At 34.6% G+C, this 27976-nt stretch overlaps 2 protein-coding genes across 4 annotated transcripts; one reads left to right on the top strand and one right to left on the bottom strand.

Annotated features, from left to right (window-relative positions):
• Positions 1-577: 577 nt before the first annotated feature.
• LOC105347624 (exportin-T) lies at positions 578-13862 on the bottom strand. Of its 3 annotated transcripts, none has more exons than XM_011456772.4 (29): positions 13708-13862; positions 13137-13264; positions 12912-12997; positions 12693-12749; positions 12507-12576; positions 12167-12385; positions 11895-11978; positions 11571-11681; positions 10567-10725; positions 10380-10459; positions 9952-10147; positions 9675-9737; positions 9252-9323; positions 8822-8950; positions 8374-8442; positions 7843-7962; positions 7634-7728; positions 6829-6849; positions 5719-5884; positions 5388-5530; positions 4865-5150; positions 4168-4357; positions 3868-3935; positions 3540-3588; positions 3191-3306; positions 2852-2899; positions 2576-2647; positions 2339-2392; positions 578-1736 (listed from the first exon to the last, which is right to left on the bottom strand). In XM_011456772.4, the coding sequence occupies exons 2-29, from the start codon at positions 13194-13196 to the stop codon at positions 1710-1712; spliced, it is 2910 nt and encodes a 969-aa protein (XP_011455074.2). In that variant the 5' UTR covers positions 13197-13264; positions 13708-13862; the 3' UTR covers positions 578-1709. The 3 variants fall into 3 exon arrangements, with proteins under 3 accessions (XP_011455074.2, XP_011455072.2, XP_011455073.2); XM_011456770.4 differs by lacking the exon at positions 13708-13862 and adding an exon at positions 13427-13586; XM_011456771.4 differs by lacking the exons at positions 6829-6849; positions 13708-13862 and adding an exon at positions 13427-13585.
• A 411-nt stretch (positions 13863-14273) lies between these two features.
• Positions 14274-27864, top strand: LOC105347622 (constitutive coactivator of PPAR-gamma-like protein 1 homolog). The gene is made up of 17 exons (XM_034450895.2): positions 14274-15163; positions 15663-15745; positions 16296-16390; positions 16497-16609; positions 16766-16815; positions 17004-17094; positions 17612-17727; positions 18432-18572; positions 18816-18972; positions 19391-19664; positions 19961-20069; positions 20819-21025; positions 22035-22314; positions 22475-22643; positions 22864-23029; positions 23320-23468; positions 23716-27864. The coding sequence occupies exons 1-17, from the start codon at positions 14446-14448 to the stop codon at positions 23879-23881; spliced, it is 3084 nt and encodes a 1027-aa protein (XP_034306786.1). The 5' UTR covers positions 14274-14445; the 3' UTR covers positions 23882-27864.
• The last annotated feature ends 112 nt before the right edge of the window (positions 27865-27976 follow it).

Genomic DNA, 27976 nt, shown 5'->3' with positions numbered 1-27976 from the left:
AATGACACATGAATGTATAACAGGGACTGATCATTGCAATAAAAGCTAACAGAAGTCTACATTGACAAAATATGAGGGGTTATGCATATGAAGTACATTTTAAAACTGGTGTTTTTGCTCAGATTCATTTGTATGGTCATTTGTCCTGAACTTGCACAGAAAATATTTACAACAGTGTAATAAATACAACCTTGGTGAATTATCTCAAATGATGATGTTAAATTAACAAAGTTTTGAATATTGCATTTTCTTTAAAATTCTTCTTAATTTTAGTACCGTATACTGTGGAATCATTTTTATTCGTGGGGGTCAATGTTGATTCCACATTATACCTCTACCGAATGTACAAAACCAAAATTTTCTGATTCGTGGGGACGTAATTTCATTAGTAGCATAGTCGGGATAATTTTAATAAATATAAAAACATAGGATTGTATATAAGTTGTATGTATGTATTAAAAGGGGGTGTAAATTCATTGGCAAGGGTTACCCATGAAAGCCATCAATATTTGTCCCCCACAAACAATGGTGATTCCACATTATACCTCTACCGAATGTACAAAAACAACAATTTACAAATGTTTACAAATGATTTATTTAATTTTAAAAGAAAAAAATAATTTAATAACAATATCTGTAGCAGTAACAACCCAAAAACTAACAGAAAAGACATTATATGCAATGCATTATAAAGTGGTCTGATACACAGAGAACACAAAATCTTATTGCTGTGTAAAAAGCTCATTTCATGACTCAACCTTGAATATTAATATCTTCCGACATTTTTAACATAATTTGTCACATATTATCGAATTCATATTTGAGTAAAATTCATGTACAAGTGATTTCTTTCATGAAAAGTTTTGGATGTATAAAAAATAACATTAATTCATTTTATCACAATATATATGTACATATTTATGTTAATATTAATTACTATTAAAGATTGCAGATGAAAATTAGACAGAAATGCAATTTACTCTGAATAAAACAAATTAATTGCTTTAATGAAAAGACTCAACTCTCTCTCTCTCTCTCTCTCTCTCTCTCTCTCTCTCTCTCTCTTCTCTCTCTCTCTCTCTCAGAGACACAACACACATTTTTGCATCAAACTGTCCAATGCATTCCGTATGGTGACATGCAATCACTCAATGTGCACCAAAATCTTCAGATATATTCTAATTGAAATTTCTTCAACTTGCACAAAATTCAAAGAAAATAAAATAAAATAATGCCACTTTCTTTAAAATAACTGTGAGAAAATAGAGATGTTTAGTGTTCTTATTCTAGTGCAGTCAATATTCTTTACATAAGGTTAAAACAAATACAAAATACTTTTTTGGCATCAATACACTGCATTGAAATGCTGACCTTCATGGCACTCTACTCGTGTTCAGTTTTTTTTCCTCAAAACTCTCCAACATGTATTACAAAACTGCCATAGCAAAACAGCACAAAGCACATCCAATAGCTAAAAGCAATCACTACATGGGGACAAGACTGACTCTCTCTGGTAATGTCATTGGTTTACCGGTCTCGGATACAAACTTCCTTCTTCAGTGAGTTCTTGCACAAACACAAAGTTCTTCATTGGATTCTTACACTGCATTTCCTGGGTGATGATGATTATGATGATGATGATTATGATGATTATGATGATGATGAGGATGATGAAGCTAGTTGTCTCCCCTTCTGAGACAAACCCTTTGTCATGACTTTGCTTTCAGGAAAAAATTCTGCAAGAAAATTACAAATGATATAATGCTGCATAAAACATGTAAAGGTGTCTGTTATAATTTAACTGCATGCTCATTGGTTAAAAAAATAAGATGACTAAATGAACATTTCTTTACATGTAAAAACTTCATGGTTCTTGAAAACAAACTCTATATTTGGCTTTATTTGCTATATTTTAAAAACAGTGGACATATTTCATACTACTATTATCTTTACTTTCCACAAAACTTCTTTAAACATTCTAATCAACTACGGCAAAATTAATTCTTAAAACACTTTCACCAATCCTGTAAAGCTGACTTCAAGTTGTATTGTTATAGAGTTTGATAAAAAAATTTGATTGTCAAAAGGAAGATACCAGTTAATATAATGCTCCTCTGCTTTCATAGGTGGTGAGGGAGATAATTTTAGTGGGAAATAAAAAAGAAGTGAAATATATATACCACATGCATTTGTGTCCAATTAAAAGCAAGCATAAAACTGTAGTTTTATAGTTGACAGTCCTATTTTTTTTTTTTTCCCAGAGATACAGTTTTGAAGCTGTTTTATTGAAGTGTATGATTATTTCAGCATTAAGATATACAATGTCTTAATTGCGTACCTTTAAATAAGTTCTAAATGTTTTGTTGTCTGTCTTTAAAGCTTCACACAACTCCTGCAAATGTAAAAAGAAAAAATCAATAAACCTTAACATCATTTATAAATTCTCTGCTGAAAAAAAAACTTCTATGAAAGATCAAACAATAATCTTACAATGCAAATCTGTTTAATCATTCATTTTTCCTGTTATCAAAAAAATAATATCCTATTGCTATGGAAATGTTTTACCAAGTAATACCTGAATATTTTCAGCAGGTACATTCAGTTTGGGCAGGTAATCGGTGGACAGGTAAGTTAAAAACTCCTGGCCCTATATGGAATAAAATAAATAAGGAATAAGTTGGGTTTACTCTACTAAATATCTTTCACTGTTGTATTACAACAGCCAAATTCAAAATGGCATTAAATTTAAATCATAGTTCATTGAAAACCATTCATCTAATCTTCGCAAGTAAAAAATGAATGGATATGGAAAGTATTGGATGTTTTTATACACTCTTCATTGTATACTGACCCTTTTATCCAGCATACACCTCAAACACTGAGCACACTCTCCCAGAGCCTGTATGAAGAGGATACTTATCATTTAAAACTCAAAACATCAGTCATTTTAGGCCATGCTTGCAGTGTACACATTTAAGTACACAATCATACATTCTATATATTCACCGACATATTCATGTACATTTTACAATTACGATCATCGTTCAATCGAATAAAATGTTCACAATGACTGTCAAAACACTTATTGTAAATTCACTTGTCTTTAAATAATGACAGATTATGATATTTGGATTTTTTCTTAAATACTTTATTTCTGTCAATAGAATCATTCAAGTTTATGTCATCATACCAGTGAAGTTTGTCCATCGTTTAGGTCAAAGGTGGGTTTCATTGGACCAAGAAAGCATGCTGGCAGAAAACTCTTGTACATGAAATCCACAAAGCCGGCTAAACCATTGGGCCCACCTGAAAGAAATAAAAGATTAATCGTATCTTACACTGTATATCTGATGATGACTGTAGGCATATGAAAAAATGATTACAATGTTGGATGTACCATGGTACTTTACACAAACATACAAGGTATCATACAATGTAACTAACATGTTGTTAGTCAACAAAGAAATTATTGTTTACCAACTAAAATAATCTACCACCATATCACACAGATATAGGGCAAAAAGAATGCTTTAACATACCCCAAGTCTCAACCAGCTTCTTCATTATGTTGTAACACATTTTCTGACTCTATAAAAATAAAGCAGATTATTTACATTATTTGCATGGACATGTAATTACACTTATTAGATATACTTTAATGACTTATCCTCAAAATAGGCCAATCTAAGGATTTTCTGCAAAATTTTTGTTGAATAATTGAAATTATTCGTTTGTTTTTTACCCTGTTGTCAAACGTCCATTAAATAAGATACAAGTAGATAGACAAAAATCTCTAATGCTCTGATTGTTAAAATGACTAAATCTTTTAATTTGAACTTTGACATGAACTCTGACATGAACTCTGACCTGTGGATCTGGAATGTCTGCCGCTCCCTGGACAACCGTTAAAAGTAGGCTGTGAAGATTATTCATCTCTGAAAAATACAAAAGTACACAGAGGGGTAAAATATGGTTTAAATCCCAGCTATAAGTCCAATGCATATAATGTTTTCCAGTTTTAGTTGGTTTTCGTTTAAACACGAAATTTATCTTTCACAAGTTATAATTTAATTCACTCAGAAAATTCTCTGCTGAGAAACAATTTAATCGTTAGTGTAATATTCTTAACGTGTACATGTAGCTATCCTACATGGCTAATTTCTGTACCTTGGTTTTTGATGACATCCAAACAGTCATTGGAAATTATTGTAGACAGAAATAAATAGTAACTCCTCTGCAGCATTTTCTTCTCCACGGCCGTGACCTGGTCAAGGTCGTCTGAGGGCGTGGACAGGACCTGGAATATGGTACTGACCAGAGGCATGAACACTTGTTGTAGGAAGGGGACAATGGCAGCCTGTCGAAATATCAAATAAAATACACAGTTAACCATTAAATCACTGTTGTAGGAAGGGGACAATGGCAGCCTGTTGAAATATCAAAACCAAATGAAATACACAGTAAACCATTAAATTACTATTGCTGACCTAATTTTTTTCTACACATCTTAATAGTAGATCATCAAGCCATACAATGAGGTATTGGTTTTGACCTAAACTATAAACTCTGTCATCGTTTTACAAGTACAGAAAATAAAATTCAAATCTTTTAATACTAACTGCAAACCTATTCTTTCCTTCACGGCCCAACCAATAATAACACTAGAGTATCTACTTCACTGAGTTACACAAGCAGCTTCCCTATCTGCAAAGGTTGGTATCTAAGTTGTATTTAATGCATTGTACATCTAAGGGCTTGTAATGGCTAGCTAGCATATATTTGCAGACCGTGGTGGATACATAAAGTTACGCAGACACTACAATCTTGAATCTGCTAAACAAAGCAAACAAAGCTTTGTACTTACTTTAAATTTCATAATGAGTTGGTTCATCAGTGGTAGGAAGTCATGCAGCTCTTTGGCCTCGGGCTGCTTAAGCAGGTTCTCAAGAACGACCGGCACAAAGGGCAGGATCTCCTTCTCCAGACAGACCACCATCCTGTGGAGGTACTGCCTGACCCCCGTCTGTATCAGCTGCCTGTGGGTGGGGACATTTACGGCCTGCAGGAAGATCTTCAGCAGGTCGGTGAAGGTCTCCACACAGCCACAGGCCTGCATGGTTTGTTGACTAGAAAATCCTTTGCTCACTCGGCTGAAAATACAGTGGCAACTTATGAAAAGAATTGTTTAGATGTTAATATGTTCATTAATACCTTAACTAATGTATTACGTATATTTTTTGGTATAAGGCTGGCTGTGAATTAAATTTGAGGTTGCTCTTTATTTACTGCACATGCATAACATCAAGTTTACAGAATGCAAAAATTATCAAAAAAATATTTTACTGCAACATCACTGATTCACTTCTGACTCTACACTGATCATGTACCTTGCTAATGATGTGGCCATGTTGATGCTCTGTGCATAAGCATATTGTCTCTTCTCGTCTGTCTCCCCTTGAAGCTTGCTCAACAAGCTCTCAAACTTACTGGCAATTGGCGAAAGTAACTCCTTCATTAAGTGATGTTTTCTCTGGAGAAGCAAAATAAGGATCTTTACTATAAATTTTCCATACTATCTTCATAATAAAACAAATTGGATACTTCATAGAACGAATGCTTGCATTGCAGATCTAAGTACAAAATTACATTATTTAGCTTAAGAAATGAACTATGTAAAGCATACACTGAATATCTGACTGAATTTAAGCATCCACTGACCTCTGGTGAGAGACTACTGGAGACAATGAGGCTGCCCGCTGTCTCGTAGATAAACAACTGGTCCTCATTCGATAGCAGATGCTGGTACCCATTGTCAGGAGTGTTGAGGACCAGTAAATCTTGGATTCGACTCAACACATCCTCTATATAAGGATTCAATTGTCCCCTGATAATGAAGATAATGAAAAACATGGAGATGTTCACTTTCACCAACATCTGTTGCTTTATGGAAAACTTTTTCTAACATTAAACTTTGTGTATTGAAACATACACAGTTGAGCAAAAATAACTTTATTTGTTGATCATATCAACTAATTGTAATAAAAAAAAGGGTTTAAAAATGTCAAACAAAAATATTTTGAAAAAATTAAGTACCCACAGCATTATAAATGACATTCTTTGGTGCCCTATTATGTAAGTGTTCTTCAGAAATACATGTACACTTTTTTTTGCATTAAAAAAAGTTCCTTAACAATGCCATGTAAAGCAAAACCGTGAAATCATTTAAATTTAAGAGCCAATTTTTATGGATTGAGTGTTTTTTGCTTATTTGTGGGGTTGTAGTTTTGTAAATGCACCAGTTTTCAGTGTCAGAAAGAAATGAAACTCTTCATTTGTTTTCATCGAGGATGTAAATTTGTGGGGGAGAGTTACTCACGAATACCACAAAAATTGAGCCATCATGAATTTGAATGATTCCATAGTAAGTAATTTTTCAGTATACAAGTGTTTACTTGTGTGTTTATTGTGTTCCTGATCTAACATCATCAGGACCTGTTCATGCTCTCGTCTTATGAAACAAGCAACTTTTCAGATATATATTTAGGTTTGTGAGATACATTGATTGACATGTGCAAAAAATTATTGGTTTATATTTAATGTATATGTATCTGTGCAAAATACCATTCCCACCTCTACTGATTCCCAAACATAAATAGAGAATAGTAAAACTTTCCAAATATAGATAATAAATGTATATGTATGTTAAACAGAAATACAATTCAAATTTTCCCATAAGCAGCTATATATCCAAATATTTGTCCGCATTTTATATACAGCAGTTTTTCCGTATTACATTTCTTAACTAAAACGTAATCAACATATAAATACCTAATCATCATGTCTAAGTACCTGTGGAATAAATAAATCAATTGAAAATACACACCTAAAGACAATGTATATTCATTTCTTAATATTGAAATAGCATAAAATTCTTTATATAATTGAATATACAAAAAAATCAACTACTACTAACAGTACAGTAAAATTTCGGTTATAGCAAAGTCCCAGGGACCAATGGATTTACTTCGTTATATTCGTATAACGAATTTGTAAAAATAACTATTGCTTTGATACCTTTAATAATCGGATTGTGAATTGGAAATTTTAAATGAAAATAAATTCATTCAAACTATTCTGTTAAATGGTCGTGCGAACTTTTTTAATTTGTAAAGAAATTTGTTATTAGGTGTTAAATTTCGTTATTATTCACCTCTACGGAACTCAAAATCAGTTCGCTATATCGGTAAATTCATTACATCTGAATTCGTTATAACCAAAAAATTTTGCAAAGATTTGATAAGAATTTTACTAGTGACTTAAATCTTCGCATATCAGAGAATTCGCTTTATCCGTATTCGTACTAACAAGTTTTACTGTTCCATCAATAAATCATACATGAACTTTTCTTTGTACTTTTCAGCATGTGAGGTAATTTTGAGTCTATTACAAAACCTGGTATACATATGAAAACTTGTTTATTGTAAATAATGTGTTCTCTGAGAGAGAATGTCAAAATTAATGCTGTGGGTAATTTATTTGTTAACATATTTGTTAATGGATCTCTTATAATTCTGTAGGTATTGCTGTGGTGTAAATTATTCACTACTTTTTCTATATTTGTTAATTCACTTACTTTAGTCCTTTAATGAATCTGGAAAACAGGTAAGATGTCCTACTCCTGACCTGTGCTGAGGGGTGACGAAATCCTCGCTCATCTGTGAATGCCATCTGTGGGTAAAGCATTCAATTGAAATCCAACAAGACAGACTTAAGGTGCAAGTGATTCGAAAATATATCTTAATTTAAGTACCAGCAAATTGTAAGAAACAAAATTGGACAAACCAGAACATCAGGAATATGTTGAGGTTCCGCTAGAAAGAACTTTTCATATCTGGCAACTGTCTCGAAAAACTGCAGTTCTACAATCATGTGACCCTGACAGCTTACGCGGCTGCTGATGAGCTATAGAAGATACATGCACGAAAAATGTAAACTTTGTCAATTCACTTCAGTGGCAATACATCTTACTTAATTTGGTGAGCATACAAGAATAAAGCAACATATTATTACCCCTCCCCCTTCTTTTATTGTTTTCATTGCACTACTTGTTATATCATGATATGCAGAAATAAAAAAAAAAACTCAGTTTACAGTATTTTAGTGATACAGACTTTTTCATCAAATATTGGTCATCTTTAATTTTTCTTTGAATAATTAGTTTAGACTATATATATTATTGTACATCGTACGACTTTTACACCATAAACAGTCTGATTGGTGATCTGTCATTCTTAACATAACAATATTGAGCCTGCCGTAACAGAGATTACGCCGACAGTACATTATTACACTGCACTGTTTTTTAGAACTCACCAGTCTGATCATGTTCTGTAGGGCACTGGCTTTTGAAATGTCAGGACTGAACTGCTGTCCTTGGGGATTCTACAATGTACAAAACTAAATAATTATTTCCTTAAATGTAGATACAATAACAAAGTACACATTTCTACAAAAACTACGAATGTTTAAGTATAAAATTATTCTAAGCAAAATTTATGAGTATAATAACATTCATAAGATGTACAGAGCACCTGGTCAAGTTAATTTGTAGAATGGATCTTAAGTCATAGATGTTTGTCAATGCACATGCAAAATGTACAGGTTGCATTGGCATGTTAAAAAATATCAAGTAGTAAAGTTTTATTCTAAATATCGGCCTCAAATATGTGAACATCTGCGTATGTACATGTAGCCTACTCTATTACTATAAAATCAAATGTATAACACTAAAGCTACAATATCAATACTTGGCAGTCCTTACCGGTAAAGCCTCGCCCAGCATGTACAGCATGGTAATGGCCACCTCAAGGTCACAGACCTTGACCGTCTCCCACTGGGGCAGGGTCTGAGTCACCAGGGTGTGAATGGTGACCACCATTAGCTCCGTGTCCTGCCAAAATCACACAGATTTACAAAATTCCATGTCAGAATTAAAGTTACATTGATGATTCCTCGTCAAGCATCAATATCAAATGTGAATATCAAAACATGGTTTATACAGTAGATAAAATAATTGATTCAAACAAATTTTTTATTTGCTATTAGCATTTCCATGAACACATAAAATTAAAGATGATCTACTAAAATTAGCCCTAAGATATTTCACTGATTTTACAATAATAATTATGTCAACGTATAGCATATCATTAAATTCAATGAAATGATTTCAGTACATATATACATGTACTTACCAGAGCAGATAAATTTGTGAATAAAGTCTTTAGTTGTTTTCTATACTCTTGAAACATGGCCTCATCTTCACCCTGAAAAAAAATCTGAGGTCTTCATTTCCATCTCACAGATTAACACCAATTATAAAACTAGGCTTTACATACGAAATATAAAATACTATAAATTCCTTATTTTACGTGAGTTTCTAAATCTATGATTCCATTGTTTTGTATCAAAGCAAGAGAATATAAATTCGCGAGCACCAATTTTTTGTTATCATTTTATATAGTTCAAACAGTCTGAAAAATAAAAGCATGATTTTAAAATCTCTGAGGGCTGCTTCTCATGATTTCAGACAGATATCAATTCCTCTTCTATAATAAGGAATCTACTAAACAGTACTATGGATAGAGGCTGTTTAACTTTAATTCTATAGAACAAACCTCATGGTCAAAATTGTAGGAATCATCATATTTCATCTTTTTAATGACAGTGTACAGCAGACCCTAAAATTAATGAATTAACTTTAGCCAATTAAAGAATCAATCAAATAATAAAAGAATCAATTGTTTTGTGCAGTTATTATTTATAAAAACACTTAATAAATGATTAAATACATTGTATACATATACTGTATATAGATTACATTTACATGTATGTTTGATATTAACATTTTCTTAACCCCACATCCTCTGATATTCTTGTATACACAATCTGTACCTCAATGTGTTCCCTGTGTTTAGGGGATATTTGCTTCATCTGTTTTAGGATTCCAATATACTCCTGGACAAATGGAATGACAGCCGCCGAAACGTCGTCATCCTCATCACCAAGGAAACGGAACATGAGTGGGACCTTCTCTTCTAGTGCTGCCATGGTAACACTGCTATTTTCTTGATCCTCTGCTTTTTGCAATCTGTTGGAATAATTTTTCATTCAATTTATAACAACATTCATTTTCTTATCTTTTGCATAATAGAATTGTTAACAGAATCAAGAACAAGCATTTTTTGTCAAAACCTTAAAAGAGGAATGAAGTTTTACAATATATTGATATTAGGAACATATACACTACATAGTGTATACATGACACATATATTGTTAGTACAGAATCTAGGGTTTTACTTTAACTTCATAATTGTTCTTACTTTTGCCAGCTGATGATCAGATTGACCCCAATCCCATTGATAAGTTTGGACAGTTTAGCCATGTAATCTCCTTCCTCCTCCTAAAAATAATGAACACGCATCAGCATTCCATGATAAGGGCTCTATCACACAGAGTCAACCTGTTCTTTACACTATAAACACAGACGTGTAAGCTGTGAACTCTCACCTCTTGTGGGTTGAAGATTCCTCGGTTTTGCAGAATGGATGTAAAGGACTCGATGAGCTTGGTCTTGGCTACTGGTTCCATTCCTTTGTTGATGATGTCATGGATACAATCACATGCACTTTCCCGTATCAAAGGCATAGACATAAACTCCAGCAACACCTACAAAATGTTGTAGTTTCATACTTAAATATATTCTCTAATATGTGTACCAACATTTAGCATGATGGGTGTATGCATTTGTATATCTGATTCCAGTAATCTTAAACAAAACCTTAAAGTTTCTGTTTTTAAGATTCTGCTCCCAAGGGAACAAGATTACAAACCTATTTGTAACCTGCATTTGACATGGCATACAATTTACCGGTACATGTACATCAACAATCAATCCTGTCATTTACTATAGCATTGAATGATTTATTTTTGACGTCGTCGTGTCAATAACTGCCGTCAGGTGAGCAGACAAATTGAATATCGCGCGTTAGCGCGTTATGATAATTTGTCTGCTCACCTGACGGCAGTTATTGACACGACGACGTCAAAAATAAATCATTTAATGCTTATATTTACATTCCCTTACTGAAGAAATCAATTGTTTACTGAAATAAATCGATATAAAGTGAAGACCACGGAGGGAGTAAATTAGTAACAGCAAGAACAGCTGATTTGTAATACCGGTTTAAACTGGTTTTCACAGAGACCGTTGAGATGAGATCGACAAGCATGAAAATATAATCCATGAAAAATAACTATTGAAATGTTGCTTTTAACAATAAAGTCAACTGTTTTGTTGAATAATTATAAAACATGGTGTTTTGACAACATTTATGAAATACATTTTTTAACCGATTACATAGAAATCACTGTTTGAGAACTACTTATGTAAATTACATGTAAATTCATACGCAGTGAATAGGTGTTGCATTTAGAGGCATTTAAACATCACGGAATTTAATGGAAAAACACAGTAGAATGTAAATATATCTCAGAAAGGCGTCAAGTCTTACCCCCACAAACTTGTCGTTGGCAATGAGGTTGATGTCGATCCATGACACATACTTCCCAATGACGTCTAAACACATACAGGTCACCTCAGGGTTGCTGGACTGAAACTGGGTCTGTACAGAAAAACAGAATTTGGTCAAATGGCTTTCTAATTAAAACTTTTTAAATCAAAATGTTTGGGGAAAATCTGACAAAAAATTAAAATCATACATATTAATGCACATGTAAATTAAGTGTGAAAACATCTACAGATGTATTCTCTAAAATCATTATCAAGAGGGGTGGGGTTGAGGACGGTTAGGGGTCGGAGATCTATAGTTACTTACCAGGATGGTGTACCAGGTTTCTGTCAGCTGTAACACACTCTGCTCTCTCATGGCATCCTTAATGACTGTATTCCTCTGAATCTCCTGAAATCAGACAGATATTTTACATAAAGATATATATATATATGGAAAAGTTTACTAAAAAAAACTGTATAAAAAAATATCATATTAATAAAAAGCAAGTCTTACAGAAAGCAAGCAAGGTAGAAAAATATTGATCCTTTTTTCCATTTCTCTTATAAAGACAACCACAACAACCCTCATGTTCCTACCTCAAATGTATGGACAATTTCCCTGTCTACCACCTCGCTGTCGATGCTCAGTAAGACTCGCAGATAAATGTCCACAGCTTTAGCACTTGGCGACAGGATCCCGATCAGGTCAGTGAAGAAGGAGGGCCACCGATGGGGGTAATCAGCAACAAAACCATGGGAGGTAATCTGTGCTACCTTATTACGTAAAAAATTTCGGTCTTGGTTTGATTCATTTCCCTGCAAAAAGAGCATAAAAAAAGGTTAAACCATAGAAACAAATCCTTTCACCATAACCATTTCATTAACAGCTTTATACTATAAGACTGGTCACTGCTAACTTATGTATTGAGATACAAACCATCAGCTGGAGGCATGTACAGATGAGGCTGCGTACACTCTGTTGGTCATCAATGCCAGCTTCCCTGTACCTGTAGAATATGATGAGAACAACGTCAGCCCCAAAGGAACATAATCTTTACTGATGAAATGCTTAATAATTTGATTCTATACTTTATGGAGAGCTTAATGATTTCTTAGATCCTACCTGTATCTCAGATAATGCTCTATCACTTGGAGACAGAAAAATCTCACTTGGTCATTTCTGAAAAAGAAACCTTGTACTTTTACAAATAGACAGAAACAGGACATATGAAAAAGTATTCTTCCTATGCTCAAATTGATAAATATACATGTATATCCAACTAGGTAGAATACTCTCTGAGAATAAATTATGCTTTTTTATCAATACTAGGTTTACACTGACCCAAAATAGTTTCCATTGGTGAATGTTGCAGCACAAAGCTTCCAACCATCAGGTGAGGATTTTAATTGTTCAAAATACTGCAAAGCCTGAAATAAAATTGTTTGGTCTCCTGAATATCAGTTTGTACTTGTAGTTACATCTATAGATATAAATCTATGATATCTTATATATCTTCTAACATTCTGACAGAATTTTATATAAAAATCTAATTTATCTAAAATTTACCCTATTCTGTAGCTGTGGATTAGCCCTTGGGTCCAGGCCACGAAGAGCATCCTCATCCATTTCGAAATATACCACAATGGGTTTGTTATAGTGAAAAATGTCTTGTGTTATTACTCCATGTCTGTAACCTACAAAAAATGGTTTAGTTGAGTTAATCTTTCGCACAGCTGCATGAAAATAGAAAACAAAAATAAACTCAATGATATAGTCAATTCGTGGGGAGTGTCCTGAATATGAGACATGTTTAAGAGGAAATTCGAAATATAAACAAGAAATATTACAAGCCTTACCTGAGAGAATCATATCAAACGGAAATAACTTTCATACACAATCAACAAAAATAATTTTTAAAAGTCAATTTTAGTTGCAAAATTATCACTTAGTATAATTTCATTTTCACAAAACACATGTGTCTAGCATGTGTAGAAATACGCCTTATTTGTGTTTGTTTCTATCCATATTTCACAAATAAACATGCCGAGTGGAAGCGGCTCTTTTAATAAAATCAAACTGATATATACATCATGGATATAACTATAGACAAATTGTGATGCAATGTAGTGAAAATTACCTTGAACCAAGTTCTTACGATATTTCAAATTTCTCTAGCCACGTTTCGTCATTCATAGTCGCCATGTTATACAGGATCTAGATAACTCGTACTTAATTTGGTATGATCTACAAAAATGATATTCCACGTAGATTTATCAATTTGATGTAGATAGATCTATTTGTGAATTTTTGAATTAATTGATTATTCATTTGTTTACAAGAATGTTGATACACAAAATTTTGTATAAATTATCTACAGTTACAGTAACGTTATGACCCTACTCAGGCTACTGCAGACGTTAAAAACTTTTTATAATCTTTTACCGTATATATTGATTTTTAATTGAAAAAATTTAGATGTACATGTACATGTATGTATGTATAATACCAATATTACAATTAGCATTGAATTATCATACACTTCTTATTTTTTTACTTTAAAGGAAATTTTTGTTTTATTTTGCTGTCTGCTAGTTTCTTTTCTCGGAAGCTCTCTCGACTTTACATGTAGAAGGTATTTAAATTCTAGAAATGTTTATAATTCCGAATAGTTACGCAATGGCTTCTGGGTACACATCCGGGATACGTCACTGGCGCATGACACCTAGCTCGCAAGCTGCAAGAAAAAAGCACATGGCCGACTTGTAGGTCAAAACTAACCTACTTCTTCTTCAAAAATTCAAAACTCTTTATGTTAATTGGACAAAAAAATAATTGTTTAGTATGCAAAAATAATCATTCGGCTTAATTCTGCAAAATGGGGATAAGGTCATTACAGGAATTTATCGAAACGCACTGTGCAAGTGCCTGTGTGTCGGTGGATTTGCTGAAAATATCGAGAGGTTTCATACCAAAAAGGCGTGGCAGGGAACCCGGAAATGAGCGCTTCTGTCTGGTGGTTGATGCCGAGAGCTGTCTCGACCGTCTATACGGGGGATATTTCTCCGACTGGGTTTGCGGGGGACAATGGAATCGGATGATGGCGTTTTTAAACAGCCTAATGCAGGCCTGTCATTCTGCCAACCTGGACATGGTCGTATTCTTCAATGGTGCATTAGAGAGCCAAAAGTTAAACGAATGGTATGGAGATCAGTTAAATGCAAAGAAAAAAGTCACATTTGTATTGCGTCACATTAACAACAAAGGGACCCCGCCCCCCAAGGTGTGGTGGATCCCGCCTGTGTTCCTGCAGGGGGCTCTGCGCATGGCCCTGAGGCAAATGGGTATAGGGGTTGCCTGCTCGATGGATGACCATGCACAAGAAGTAATAGGTTACTGCAGAGAACATGGGCTGCAGGGTATCATTGCACAAGACCCTGTCTACACAATCTTTGATCCTCCTCGATATTTTTCATCACAGAATCTGAAACTGACATACAAAGGTTCATTGGAAACAAAAGAATATATTATGGATGAAATTGCAAAGAATTTAGACCTGAATCCAAACAGATTTTGTATTTTGGCAGCTTTATTAGGTGAGCATAGAGAATAAATTAATATAAGCACTTTCATCTTGCCACCCTTGCCTCACCTATTCTCCTTAAAATACATTCAAGTTGCTAGGGGACATTCATTTAATAATTTTAAACTTTCAAAAGCAAGAATGAAATATATATTGGGTATGTGATGGTTTGATTGTGTGTTGCAGTTCTCTATTAATTAAAGTCACTTGTTTATCTGTGAACAATGATTTGGTCAGGATAGCTTCTTAAACAAACAGGAAAGCTTTTAAATGTGAGCTTTAGCGTTTTTGTTTAATCTTTATACAAATTGTATGAAATGTGAGAGATCCAAGATTGGAAAGTTGTCTTGAGTAACAATATATAAGCATTTCAAAAAATAATTTGGAAGTTGGTATGATTCAGATTAACTAGATATCACTCAATTTTTGACAATGTACATGTGTAGTTATATGTAGATTGTTTACACCTAATTATTATGCATGATATTTATGTATGATTTTAATGTTTGCAGGAAACCACATTCTCCCAGACGAAGATCTCTACTCTTTCTACATTGAACTCCTAAGTAGGGCTGATCCAAGTAAACCAGCCAAGGTAAATCTGAAGCACTCAAGTATTACAATAAAAAAATAGAATTTTTTTTGTTTTACTGACTCTAACAGCCTCAACTTTCATTTAAGAGCTTATACATAAGATCTTTTACGAATTATATAATGAACAGCTATTTCTAAAATTCAAGAAAATAGCTTTATCAGTTCTCTAGCTATTGTTTAATAAAAATGCTGAAGACATCAAAATAGGGAAAATGTTAAGTTTCTTTGAAAATGTTTTTAAAAAAGAAGACAAATTAGAAAATATAACCATTGAATTGTTTTTCTCAAGTTAATAAAAAAAGGTATACTGTAAATTCCTTATATTATGTGAGTACTTATTTCCGCGACCCCACTGTTTTGTATCAAATCACGAGAATATAAAATCGTGAACTCTGATTATTTATCCACATTTCTTATAGTTCCAAACTCTTAGAAAATAATGGCGAGATTTTTAAATCCGTGAGGGGTGCTTCTCGCGATTTTACGCGGATAAAAATTCCTCGCATTTAATTAGGAGTTTACAGTAAAACGTCATTTTCTCTCTCCTGCAGTTAACCCCAGAAAATGCCATCCAAGCTGCTGTAGATTTTGTCAGAAATCTGCCAAGTGTGGATAACTTGGATGAAGTGGGAGAAGTCATATTCAGGTAACATCCGGGGAATGGCCAAGATTCCTTTTATTTTATGTTCTTTAAAAAGTTTGACATGCATTGGAGGATAGAATAGATACTCTGTATTAATTCTGACTTACAGAAACTCCAAAGGAAACAAGCTGGAACTGGTGTCAAAGTTCAAACAGTGTGTACAGTATTATTTGAATGGCACAAATGACGGCTTTCTCAAATACAGGCCACGCCTCGGACAATGTAAGAATGATATTTACTTCTTCAACGATTCGAAAAAAAAAATGTTTTTAATTGCACTTTGTTAAACTATGAATTCTTTCAATTTAAAATATGAAAGATAGAAGACAGTGTATGTATATATATATATATATATAATATTATATGCTGTTCTTTTAGTTGGTGCTACTCCAAGACAAGGGAATTATGCAATGCCACAGAGAACTATCGTAAGTTGATTCTTGATATTTTTCGAGATTCTTTGATCTGTAATATTCATTCCTGAACAGCTATCTGCATATCAATAATATTTTGACAATGAAGACATATTGGTAAAGCTTTAGGTTCCAGTTAAATTTCATGCCACAGGAATTCCATCATACAGTTATGTATAGTAGGTGACCTGTGTGTTTTTCAGGATGCCCCAGGATTTGCGGGAGATCACGTGCCTCAGGTTGTGGTGGATCCCCCCACCAGCAGTAATCCTAACTTCAATCACATCCCTCCTGGTAAGTCAATCACATCCCTCCTGGTAAGTCAATCACATCCCTCCTGGTAAGTCCCCAAACAACAATTGAAAAACAATGCTCATTGCCCTTGTAATTTGTATTGTTGTAGTTACCAGGTTAGGAGTATAAATAAATGGGGTAAAGGGGGGTGGGGTGGGGTGGGGGTAGGGTAGGGTAACCATCATGAAAATTATCAACCACCAGTTGCACTTAGCAACAGCTGGGTTACCTGGGTCAACACAAAAATAATTTTAAGCTTAAAAAAAAATTCTGAACAAGTGTCTGAAAATGATGTACAAAATGTTTGGGATTAAAGTGTATGCTATGGAAGTAGGAAATTTAATGACCATCGTTTGCTGTGACCTTCTTATTGTGTCTGGTTTTGTATGTCTCCATAAGCCCTTATTTAGTGTGTCTTTAGTTTAGAATGTCTCGAGAGCCCTGCTTTAGTGTTTCTCCAAGTGCCCCACTTTTGTGTCTCTCCATGAGCCAGGTTTTAATGTAATGTGTTGTGCAGGAATTCGTCAGGACATGCTGGCTGCAGTGTCATCCTCATCATCAAGCAGCAGTGGATCCAGTCCAAACCGGAACAGTCCGGAGGCCAGCTGGTCCCAGTCACTCAAACTACAAGCAGTAAATACATTTGTTTTATAATCTTAATGCACAAATGGTGGTATTGGGGTCAAAAATCCCATATCTTTAATTACTACCGCAAGATAATTGAAAATGTTTACGGAACATGTTTTAAAATATTCTCTAATACACATTAAGGGACATACACAGATGACAGAAGTATGTTGGACTGCTTTTGAAATCTTATTTTCATTTGTTTAGCCACATGTACATCTACATACATCAGGGTTGTCTCTAAAAATTGAAGTAGAAGGAGGAAATGAAAAAGTAGCAGGGGGTCTGGGGGTCTTGCTTATAGCTACATTGTGTTTGAAATGCATTAATAGGTGGGTAATTAAGGCATTATAGGCGGGGGTATTCCCCGCCTCCCGGGTCTTAGAGACAACCCTGATACATACTGGTATATTCTGTTATTAGACGAATGAAATTAATTTTGAAATGTTTTTTTTATCGTGTTATTCTAAGCTTCTTACAAATGCATGCCTTTAAATTTATACAAAAAGCAATTCCAAGACAAATTACTTCATTTACATCATTTATCATTCTTAAAGTAAATTTTTATACATTATCTATTGTATAGGAATTAAAATCAACAATAAATTGAACAATCATTTCAATGTACACAACTATTTATACCAATTCTGCATTATAATTAAGAGAATGGAATTCAGAGATTAAATTTCTCTCTCTCCCTTTTTAATTAGCAAATGCAAAACAAACCACAACAAAAAGCATCTGCTGGAGACTCCAAAATCCCACCCGTGTCACCAGAAATCATGAGAATAGCCAGTGAGAGGCACCAGAAGGGGCTGATGCATCCCTGGATCTATCAACTTCTCTCACAGGTTTGTATCCCTATCTGTCAACAGAAAATCTACATCTAGAGTGTACATGTATGTACAACTACATGTATCTCAACTTAGGGAAAATCATGTGAGTGCTCCTGTTTTCACATTTTCACTGAATATATTTGGATGTACCCCTTTTCTAGAATAAAATACTGGTATAAATGAATAAGGTGGGACTCCTTTTCTCTGACTTTTATTGTTTAATGAATGATTTGCCTACTAAGAATCTTTAAATTTCAGGGAGAAATGAAAATTCCTGTCAGTTTGGAAGATGAAGCCAGCCGTGAATTGCCAACAGCTGCAGAACTCTACAAACCAATTCGACAATCCGTGTACTCAGTTCTCTTTAACCTCAACAAACTAAAGATTATCCATGAAAATCAGGTCAAAGAGAAAGGTAATGTATCATGTTGATCTATGATAAAAATAGTTTCTTAGTGGGAGCACAAGATACCTTTACATATAATGCTCATTGACTTAGGAGCCTGGAACTTGTCTCTAATTTAAAGTGAAATCTTTTGCTTGGATTTTATTATGGGGTAAAACCAAGGGATTTCCATGTAATATACCTTATGCTTTGGAAAAATGACACAAGTGTATTTTAATAGATGCATCCATGGAAACCCCTTCAATTGATATAGATGTTTCATATCAGATAATTCTGTGAAGTACATGTACTTGTATGCTAATGATAACTCTTTATTTTTCATAAATACATCCACAAAAACTCCTACAATTGATATACATGTTTCTTATCAGATAATTCTGTGAAGTACATTCACACGTATGCTAATGATAACTCTATATTTTCGCAGGTGATGGTCAGCCAGCATCACCGAAATCTTTTGATATCCCCGTCAAGGAGTGGTCAGTGAGACGTAACAATGCCCGCCCCTCCTTTGACATGGTCATTGCCAGGCCGGTGGACTGGAAGACGCCTTCCATCGAGAGGATGTGGCTCGGTCAACAGGTGGATGACAAGACTCGCCGTCTCCGCGCCTTCTTCACCTGTATGGACAGCGACACTCCTCTGATGCTGAACACGCAATACGTGCCTCAACAGCTCCTTATTCTCTGCTGTGTCCTTAGGTAAGAATTCAGAGTCTTATTGTAAACATGCAATTTGTGCTTCAACAAAGCATTTTATACTCTTAGATAAGAATTCAGAGTGGAATTATTTGCTTCAAGTTTTGTCTTGTGTGGATGGCAGAGGCTTTGTTTTATAAAAGTACCTTTATGGAAAATTCTTTGAGTTGTTTCTTTTACTACAAAGATAATTTTATTTGTTAAAATGAAATGTACATTATTTTCAATTGTACTTGAATTGAGAAATGTTCCTATTCATAGATAAAAGCTAACTTGCCTTCACATCCTTTCTCCTACAGATACTTGTTGAGATTTGGTCGAATCCTACAACGTCTCGAGTTGGATGCCTTCCTAGCAATGAGTGTGTCTCCTCTATTACATGATGTACAGACCATGCAGGATCTCAAGGTATGCATCCAGATATAAAAACTTGCCCAAAACTATTGCAACCATCAAAGGATACTTTTAAATGTATTCAAGGTTCATATAATAATGACATTTTTTTTTTATGACAACGGACTTTGTGTCTCTTTTTTTTTTTTTATATTATTTACCAAGGGTCATAGAAATCTTGAGTATAACAGATGCATGTATATTATACTACATTAGCAATTCAGATTTGTGTTTATCAGGCAAAACATTCTATACCGGCAATCATGGAGCAATGGTGTGTGTTACTTATTTTATGTGAGAACTTAATTTTGCAATTCTGCTGTTTTATATCAAATTGTGAGAATTCAAAATCCACTGCACCCGACTCCTGGTGAAATTAAAAAACTGTCTGAAAAAAGAAAGCAAGTTTGTACAAAGACTGGGATTTTTACTTAGCTGTGTATGGTACATAGCTTTTTGTCATTACCTGCTTTGATCTAATTTCTCTACAGATTCTATTAATTTACAAGAACAAAATATGCAGTAAAGTGTGCCAATAATGTGACATGTAGTATTTTCTGGAAGGAGTGTAAGAACAAGGTTGAGAACTCATACAAAACTGTCTGAAAAAAGAAAGCAAAGTTTTGAAATTGCAAGGAAGCATTCTCGCAATTTTACGTGGTTATTACTTCAGTTATGAATTTACAGTGCACTACTCAAAAGGGAGTTTAGTTTTGTCACGAGTCCTTGTCGTGTTCAGAATATTTTGTCTTTTTGTTTTGCAGCTGCCCAACGTCCTACCCCGCGGTATCCACTTGGCCTCTCTGTTTATGTCGGGGGTGGAGACTGCAGTGTTTGCCAATGATGTGTGTGGGGCTCCAATCCCCTGGAACATGTGCCTGCCTTGGCAGTTCTTTGATGGAAAACTGTTCCACTTCAAGCTGCTTAAGGCGACCAACAATACCCCGCTGATTGACATGTGTGATGGACAGGTATATTTTTAACTTCGTCATTTTTACCAGTAACATTTTGTGATGTACATATGTACATGTACAACTAGGTCATTTATACCTCATTTGTACACAAATCTTGTTGGCAAACTTGAATGTACATCTTTAATAATGTTTTGCTTTAGACCCTAGATTGTTGAATAAACATTCAGATGGTGTTGTTCAGAAGTGATGTGTGAAGTGCAAAAATTCAGTTGCTTCCTCTGAAAAATTGGGAAAATTTCACCTGTTTTTATTTGTGCCCCAGTCACCCCACTGTAAGGCATATCTCTTTAAACTCAATTGTATGGGGTAATTTAAACCAAGTTGAAATTTTGCGAAAGGTGATTGGAAGAAAAAATATAAAGCAAGATTAACCATGTGTCCATATTTACATAGGAAAAAATATGTAAATAAACAAATCATTTTTTTAAAAGCGGGTTTTCCGTTATTGATGGTGAAAATGGCAGGCGGCTGCCAAAAGGGTACCCTCATTGTACGGATAACTCCTCCTACAGTTTTCAAGATAGGAAGTTGTTCTTTTGCAGATCAATTGTACATATGTAAGAGGTCTGCAAATTGCTAGTACATGTATTTTGATTTCTGATAATTTATGAAAAAAATACCAGCCTTTGAACTGGTCATTTTTTGGGGCAAAATATTGCATATAGGTGACCCTCATTGTACGGACTATATCAGAGGTGTGCATATTGCTAGAATTTTGATTTTTGTAATTTATGAAAAAAATACCAGCATTTGAATTTTAGTCATTTTTTGGCAAAATATTGCATATAGGGTACTCCATTTCACTGGATATGGTAGGTAGTGTTTATCAATTCAGGGTTGACATGGATTATGGATACTGTTCACATAAAAGAAAACCCAGTTTGCTGTCACGTTAACAGCTTTTCACTTGTTGTGTATTTTATTAATTTTAAACAATAATTAGCATAAAATTTACACATGCTTGTACGTGTTCATAGAGTAAGTAAACTGGACTTTCCAACTGTAGGTAGATCAAGTCTTACAAGTAGAGAGAATGAGGCAAGCCATCATGGAGGGCCTACAGTTTGAGTTTGCTAAGCCAATGCTACCTGCACCCTCACTGTACACCAACTATCCATACGGAGGGTATCCGCCTTTCCACAATCCCAACAACCCCATGAACTTCCGCCCCGCAGGAATGGGACCCCCTAATGCCAGGATGTCTCGACCAGGACCGGGAATTCCTGCAGGAATGGGACCACAGCAGAATCAGCCAAAGAGCCCAGGGAGGGGCAGAGGAATTCTGGGTAAGGGCCCTGGATCTATATGCATGTGCATTAAATTGTTTGTACATGTATTTACTTACACTTTGTTCTTTTATGCTCATTAATAATTTGTCTGCTATACAACTTCATCACACAGTGTTGATGTACAGTTCAGCTCTGAAAATGGCAATTGTTGTTTTAGGTCGTTCACCAGTAGACGCCCGCGGAGGACAGCTCGAGATTGCCGGGGTTGTAGTGGGAAGCTGGGGACCCAACATTCCTACCTCTGGGAGGGGGCGTAACTCTGGATTAAGCCCAAGGGTCATGTCCGTTGGAAGGGGAGGAAATGAGGGCAATGGCTACCCAAACCGGTCAGTTACATGTTAACAAATGTGCCTGTATATTTAGTATAAGCATACTTTGTAAGTTAACAAATGTGCCTGTACATTTATATTTAGTATTAACATACTTAGTTAGATTTTGTCCCCACAAGACCTTTGGTTATAAAAAAAATTTGCTTGATCAAATGTATTTGTTCTTTAAACCTTGAGTTTTATATAGAAGTAATGAAGATGATGATTTTTATGTTAGAGGTGGGATGAATCCGATGCGTGGAGGGATGCCCCCTGTGAGAGGGGGAGGATCCATGGGAATGGGAGGTGGACCAATGATGTTCCGAGGAATGAATAGACCAATCAGAGGCCGTATGGGACAGCCAATGTATGGATATGGGCGCGGAGCCATGAGGATGCCAATGGTAACAAAAAAAATGGAAAACTGTCTAGAGATATTTTATTTACAAAGCACTGTTGCAGGGAGAAAAAAAATCAGTAAAATAAGTTCATAAATAGTGGATGCAAATTTTTTGTTCTTTATTGTACTTCAGCTCTGTAGATTGAAATGGAGGGAGAGAATCAAGTATAGATTTTCACACTTTAATGTTTTATTTTATTATTTTAGTCTTAAGAAAATCTTCAAATGTGCAAGGACTAGGCATAAACAAAAGACTTGCAAGTTATGTGACATTGTCTTGATTTTGTTATGTAGGACCGTGGATATCCATTCAGAGGACGTGGTGTTGTGAGGGGAGTTCGTAGACCACAGGTCAAGGTCAGACCAAGGCCAGGGAAATCCAAAACTACCACCAAGCCAAAGCCCAACGGCAAGGGACGGGGAACCACCATTGAAATCATTGAGTAGGTGTAAACAAGAGTCAAGTCCATATTTGATAAATCTAAATTACAATTTTGATTTCATTTTGAGGTATGAATTGCTTTCACAACAGTAAAATATATGATTGTAATAATGCAAGTTAATGATATTTCGATTCTGCTGGCTCTTTTTTGTACTTTAAAATGGCCAATAAAGTTGTACATCATGATCCTAATTAGAAAAAGTACTCCACTGCTTCATGTATAATTAACATGCCATGATCTTTTACAGGGAATCTGTTACAATCACCCAAGTGAACGGCCATTCTGATGACGCATATGAAGATGCCGACGAGACTCTCACAACCCCAGTCGGCAAGGGGAAAATCTACGAGGGAATCCAGAGCCCAGACAGCGGAATTCACGGAGACAAGTCTGCCACTGACATTAATGCTTAAGCAGCCCAATCATCCCCATCATGTTTTTTTTTCATAGTTGATGCATGTGTGTAAACTTGGTTTATTCTACATGAGAGGAGTGTTCAGCTGTTGATGTTTACACACAGATACACAGACTAAGTGAATACAGTGATGGCCAGTCCTAGTTTATTTTTTGCCCCAGATTTCTATTGTTTTCGTTATATTTTTTCTTTCATACCTTTTTTTATTGTGGACTGGTCACTGTATTCTGTGACATGGTGACGACAAGGATTGGAACAATTCTCTCCTCATCATGTCACTCACTCAGAACTGTTCAACAAGTATGGGCTGGCAATTAAAGTTCCTTTAGTTTTATATTTTTCCCCCCTCAAAATGTTATATATAGATAGCATTGATGCCCTAGCTTTTTGAACAGTTCTACAGATTTCTGAGGAGGGAAAGGCTTGGTATGAACAAAACATTCAGTCCATTTTTTTGATGCCTGAAGCCCCCTGAACTTAGAAATGTAAAAATGTTATTGAGGTGTTTAAAATGTGAGATCAGAATTGCACAACTTCCTCGCGATGTGGACATTTTTGTACTGATATTAGTTGATAGTAATGTAGAGGACTGCCAACTGCCAAATTTTTTTATGCAGTCTCGGATGTTGAAGAGTGTTGACTGATGTTTGGAGTAGCAATGTGTGTGCTCAAGAGGAGTTGAATTTTCAGGGACATTTTATTCACTTCATGTTTGTTGAACAAGGCTCTTACTATTGTAAGGTGGCCTCTATTTGTTGCATTTATATTTTCCAATGGTGGTCTTTTGACCTCCAGTCCACAAAAATGGTCGGATGCCAAAGTCGGACAAGCATGACTCGGATGCTGGAGTGAGAAGAGAGGGAATGTGAGCCAGCAAGGATGCCATTTTATTGACTTGATTGGATCAAATCCAGAAGTGTTGTCAATCCTACAACTTGATATATTGTGAATAATAACTAACAGGACAAAGGCTAGGGAAAGAGTAAACAGAAGTTAATGTTGGACATATTGATAGGTGCATTCTTAGTTTGAGAATTCATTTATATTAAAGAAATATTAAATTTTTCGAAATTCTTGCTGGCCACAGAAGATTGAGGCCTTGTAGTTGACTTATTGGTAATGTGAAGCAAGTGTAAACATGCACAAGTGTTAAAAATGGCCCATATTTTTTTTTTTTAATTTATTATTTTTATACAGAAGAACTCAACATTATTTTTGTATGTTTCTATATTAATTTTTATTAGCAAAACAAATTTTTTGAAAAGATCAGTATTTGTCTTGTGAATTGACGTGTGTGTCCTCGAAAGCATTTCAGGTCCTTCTGTTTTCATCCATTTGATGTTCTAGACAACAAGATAACTTTACCTTCATTTTGGAACTTTCTTCTTTCACAAGATGTTAGGCTTGGAAACTAGACCAAGTGAAGTCCCCTGTTTCTTTGCAGGAGCTTTATGTGTCGATGCCTGTGATATTGCCCAAACTGTATCATGTTTTTCTCTCGCAGTTGGTTTCCAGTTTACACCACTTTGTTTTCCGCTGTATGAAAAATCCTATTAAATTCTAAGTATAATCAGAACACTTGCAGTCTAGAATATGATATGGATAAGTGAAAAGATTTATGAAAAAATTGGTTTTTTTTCGCTTTATAATGTAATAAAGCCAGGAACAGCGGCATCATTTGGGTTTGGGCGGATTTCTAGTGTGCACACTTTGACACAATGTTACCAGTCAACTAGGATGTATGAACATTCTGGAATTGACAGAGAAAACTTACTTATGCTCTTTAACCAAGAGGTTACCAGAAATAGACAATAAAATAGGCTAGGGTATGTTTTAGCAAGGAGTGGATTTACATGGTTACATATTTTCTATGTGAATTTCATAATGTGTTGTACATGTTTATGAGAACTAAATTTATTACTCAGAACAAGAGGTTTTTCGAGAATTCTTTGGTGTCTATTGGGAGACAGTACTTGAAAGAATATAACTGACCTTTGACATTTTAACTGTGTCTTTGAAATTGTTGCCACGGCAACTTGGACTGGATTAGAAAAAAGGAAATAGTGACAAAAAAGAGATGACTATGAGAAGAAATTACTTCAAACAAGGATCAACTTTTAAGTGTTTCAGAAAAAAAAATTAAGTGCTCGTTTTCCTACTGTGAAACTCGACCCTGAGAAACTGATTTCTCAATGACAATAAAATGAGGAGTACTTTATTCAAACACAAGTGTAGGTGTATAATGAACCAGTGTACTAAGTGTTATCTTTGAAATGGTTTCTTCTTTATATAGAGTTTACTTTGCAACATAAAGTGAAATATTGATTTAAGCATGCATGCAGAAGTTGGCATGCTTAAAATATTCTTCCCTACATCCGGCTGGATTGGGAAAGTTAAAAATTGGGACGTAAAATGAAGGAGCAAGTTTTCTCATGCAAAATAAATGCTAAATATCTCCTTGTCCCAGGTGTACATTAATTTACTATTTTTTTTTTCTTCATTTGTATTAGATATGTATGATGATATGTTAATGTTAAGCTAATTTGATTGATGTCAAATAGCTCAGATTTTGTAGTTATCACAAGTGTTAAATATGCTTACGTATTAATTACTGGAATTGAAATGTTAAGAAGTCAGTAATTTGGGAGAATTTAATATAATCTTTTTTGTTTAAACTTGAAAAAAAAGTTTCTTTTATATGGGGGGTCCTGGTCTTGAATATCTTGAAAGTAAAAACTCTAAATTACTGGCTTCGTCTTTGTATAACTCTAATTATCAAGTCTTGTGTGTTTTATAAAATGGTAGCATGAAGCTTGCTTTGAAACAGAAAAAAAGTTTCTGGAGATATCCAGAGACACAAAAACACTGAAGCATGTTGTAAAATATTGAAGATTTCTCCTCACTACAAATTGATTATGTTGTAATTTTGCTTTTTTTCTTCACAGTTTTATTCTTTTCTTTTAAGCGTTGTGGAATAGACCCAACAGAAAGCGGTCAGTTTAATGACTTGTACAAAACGTTCATTAGTGCGATTATTATGTTAAATATGTTCTCTTACCTATTTTTTCTTCACCTTTAAGCCATGATTGTTGCAAGGCGTATAGAGAGAAAACAAAATTTTGAAGACTTTATAAAAATCCTTACATCAAGGCATGGCAAATTTTTTTTGACACCCCTAATTAAATTGTTTAGCAATTGTAAATGAGTTCCTTGCTGATAATTATGTACTGTTGAGGTTTGGTTGGTATAATTTCTTGCAGCATGATTTTTGAAGGAAATACTATTCAACATCTTTTGAGTCACATTTAGGAGAAGGGCATGTTGAATTCCTGTTTTGACTTGTGCTCAGTGCATGATTTTCTCTTATAATTTTGTTTTTACTCGGCATATATATACTTCCCCCCATCTAGAATGATTTTTTTTTGGTATCATAAAGTATTAATCACTATTTGGATTGGTATATTTGCATGTAAGCACTTATTAAGTAGTAATAACTTCTCTCAAGCAAAAATCTTGCAGTCGGGAGTCAAGTTTACAAACAGAGGACCGTTTGTCCCTGCAAAAACTTGGACTCTTTCTGAAAGACTCTTTGCTTGTGCTCTTAACTCCTGTATACATTGTGTATTTGGTAACTGTGCTAAGTTTGACAAGTTCTCTTGTATAATCTTTATTGTGTACTACTCCTTGCTTAGATAGAAATACATATAATATTCTACAATAGGAGATGAGAGTGACAGACTATTTTGAGTTTTATAGGATATCAAGGCCTTTTGTGGTTAACCACAATTAAAGTTAAAGTAAGATCTGATAGAAATATCAGATTAAAAATCTTTTTTGGGCTTTTTGCTAAAGGTATTTTGTTAGGATCAAACTTATAAGACAACCATAAGACAAGAACGGCCTGAGAAGGTAGAGGTATGCCCTGACATTGACATGTGTATGGAGTGTCAGATGTTTTGAATAAATGTTGTTTTTGTGGAATTTGTTGTTTTTGTCTTTCTTTTATTTGTATCTCCATCTTAAATTTTGTGGGGAGAGATGAGCACTGGTACTCCTTTAACTGTAAGATAGAATTTGAAAGTTCATAATGAAC

Source organism: Magallana gigas, chromosome 4 (genome assembly GCF_963853765.1).
Source record: "Magallana gigas chromosome 4, xbMagGiga1.1, whole genome shotgun sequence".
In the NCBI taxonomy this organism is placed as follows: Eukaryota; Metazoa; Mollusca; class Bivalvia; order Ostreida; family Ostreidae; genus Magallana; species Magallana gigas.
This window is presented reverse-complemented; position numbering and strand designations above follow the sequence as displayed.

Bases quoted from the DNA above. Each gene is read 5' to 3' on its own strand.
- LOC105347622 (XM_034450895.2), top strand. From the start codon at position 14,446: ATGGGGATAAGGTCATTACAGGAATTTATCGAAACGCACTGTGCAAGT. The intron at 17,095-17,611 runs GTAAGTCAATCA...TGTGTTGTGCAG, and splicing joins CTTCAATCACATCCCTCCTG to GAATTCGTCAGGACATGCTG. The intron at 20,070-20,818 runs GTATGCATCCAG...TTTGTTTTGCAG, and splicing joins AGACCATGCAGGATCTCAAG to CTGCCCAACGTCCTACCCCG.
- LOC105347624 (XM_011456770.4), bottom strand. The intron at 3,936-4,167 runs GTACAGAAATTA...TGTATTTTTCAG, and splicing joins GGATGTCATCAAAAACCAAG to AGATGAATAATCTTCACAGC. The intron at 3,589-3,867 runs GTCAGAGTTCAT...TTATTTTTATAG, and splicing joins CAGACATTCCAGATCCACAG to AGTCAGAAAATGTGTTACAA.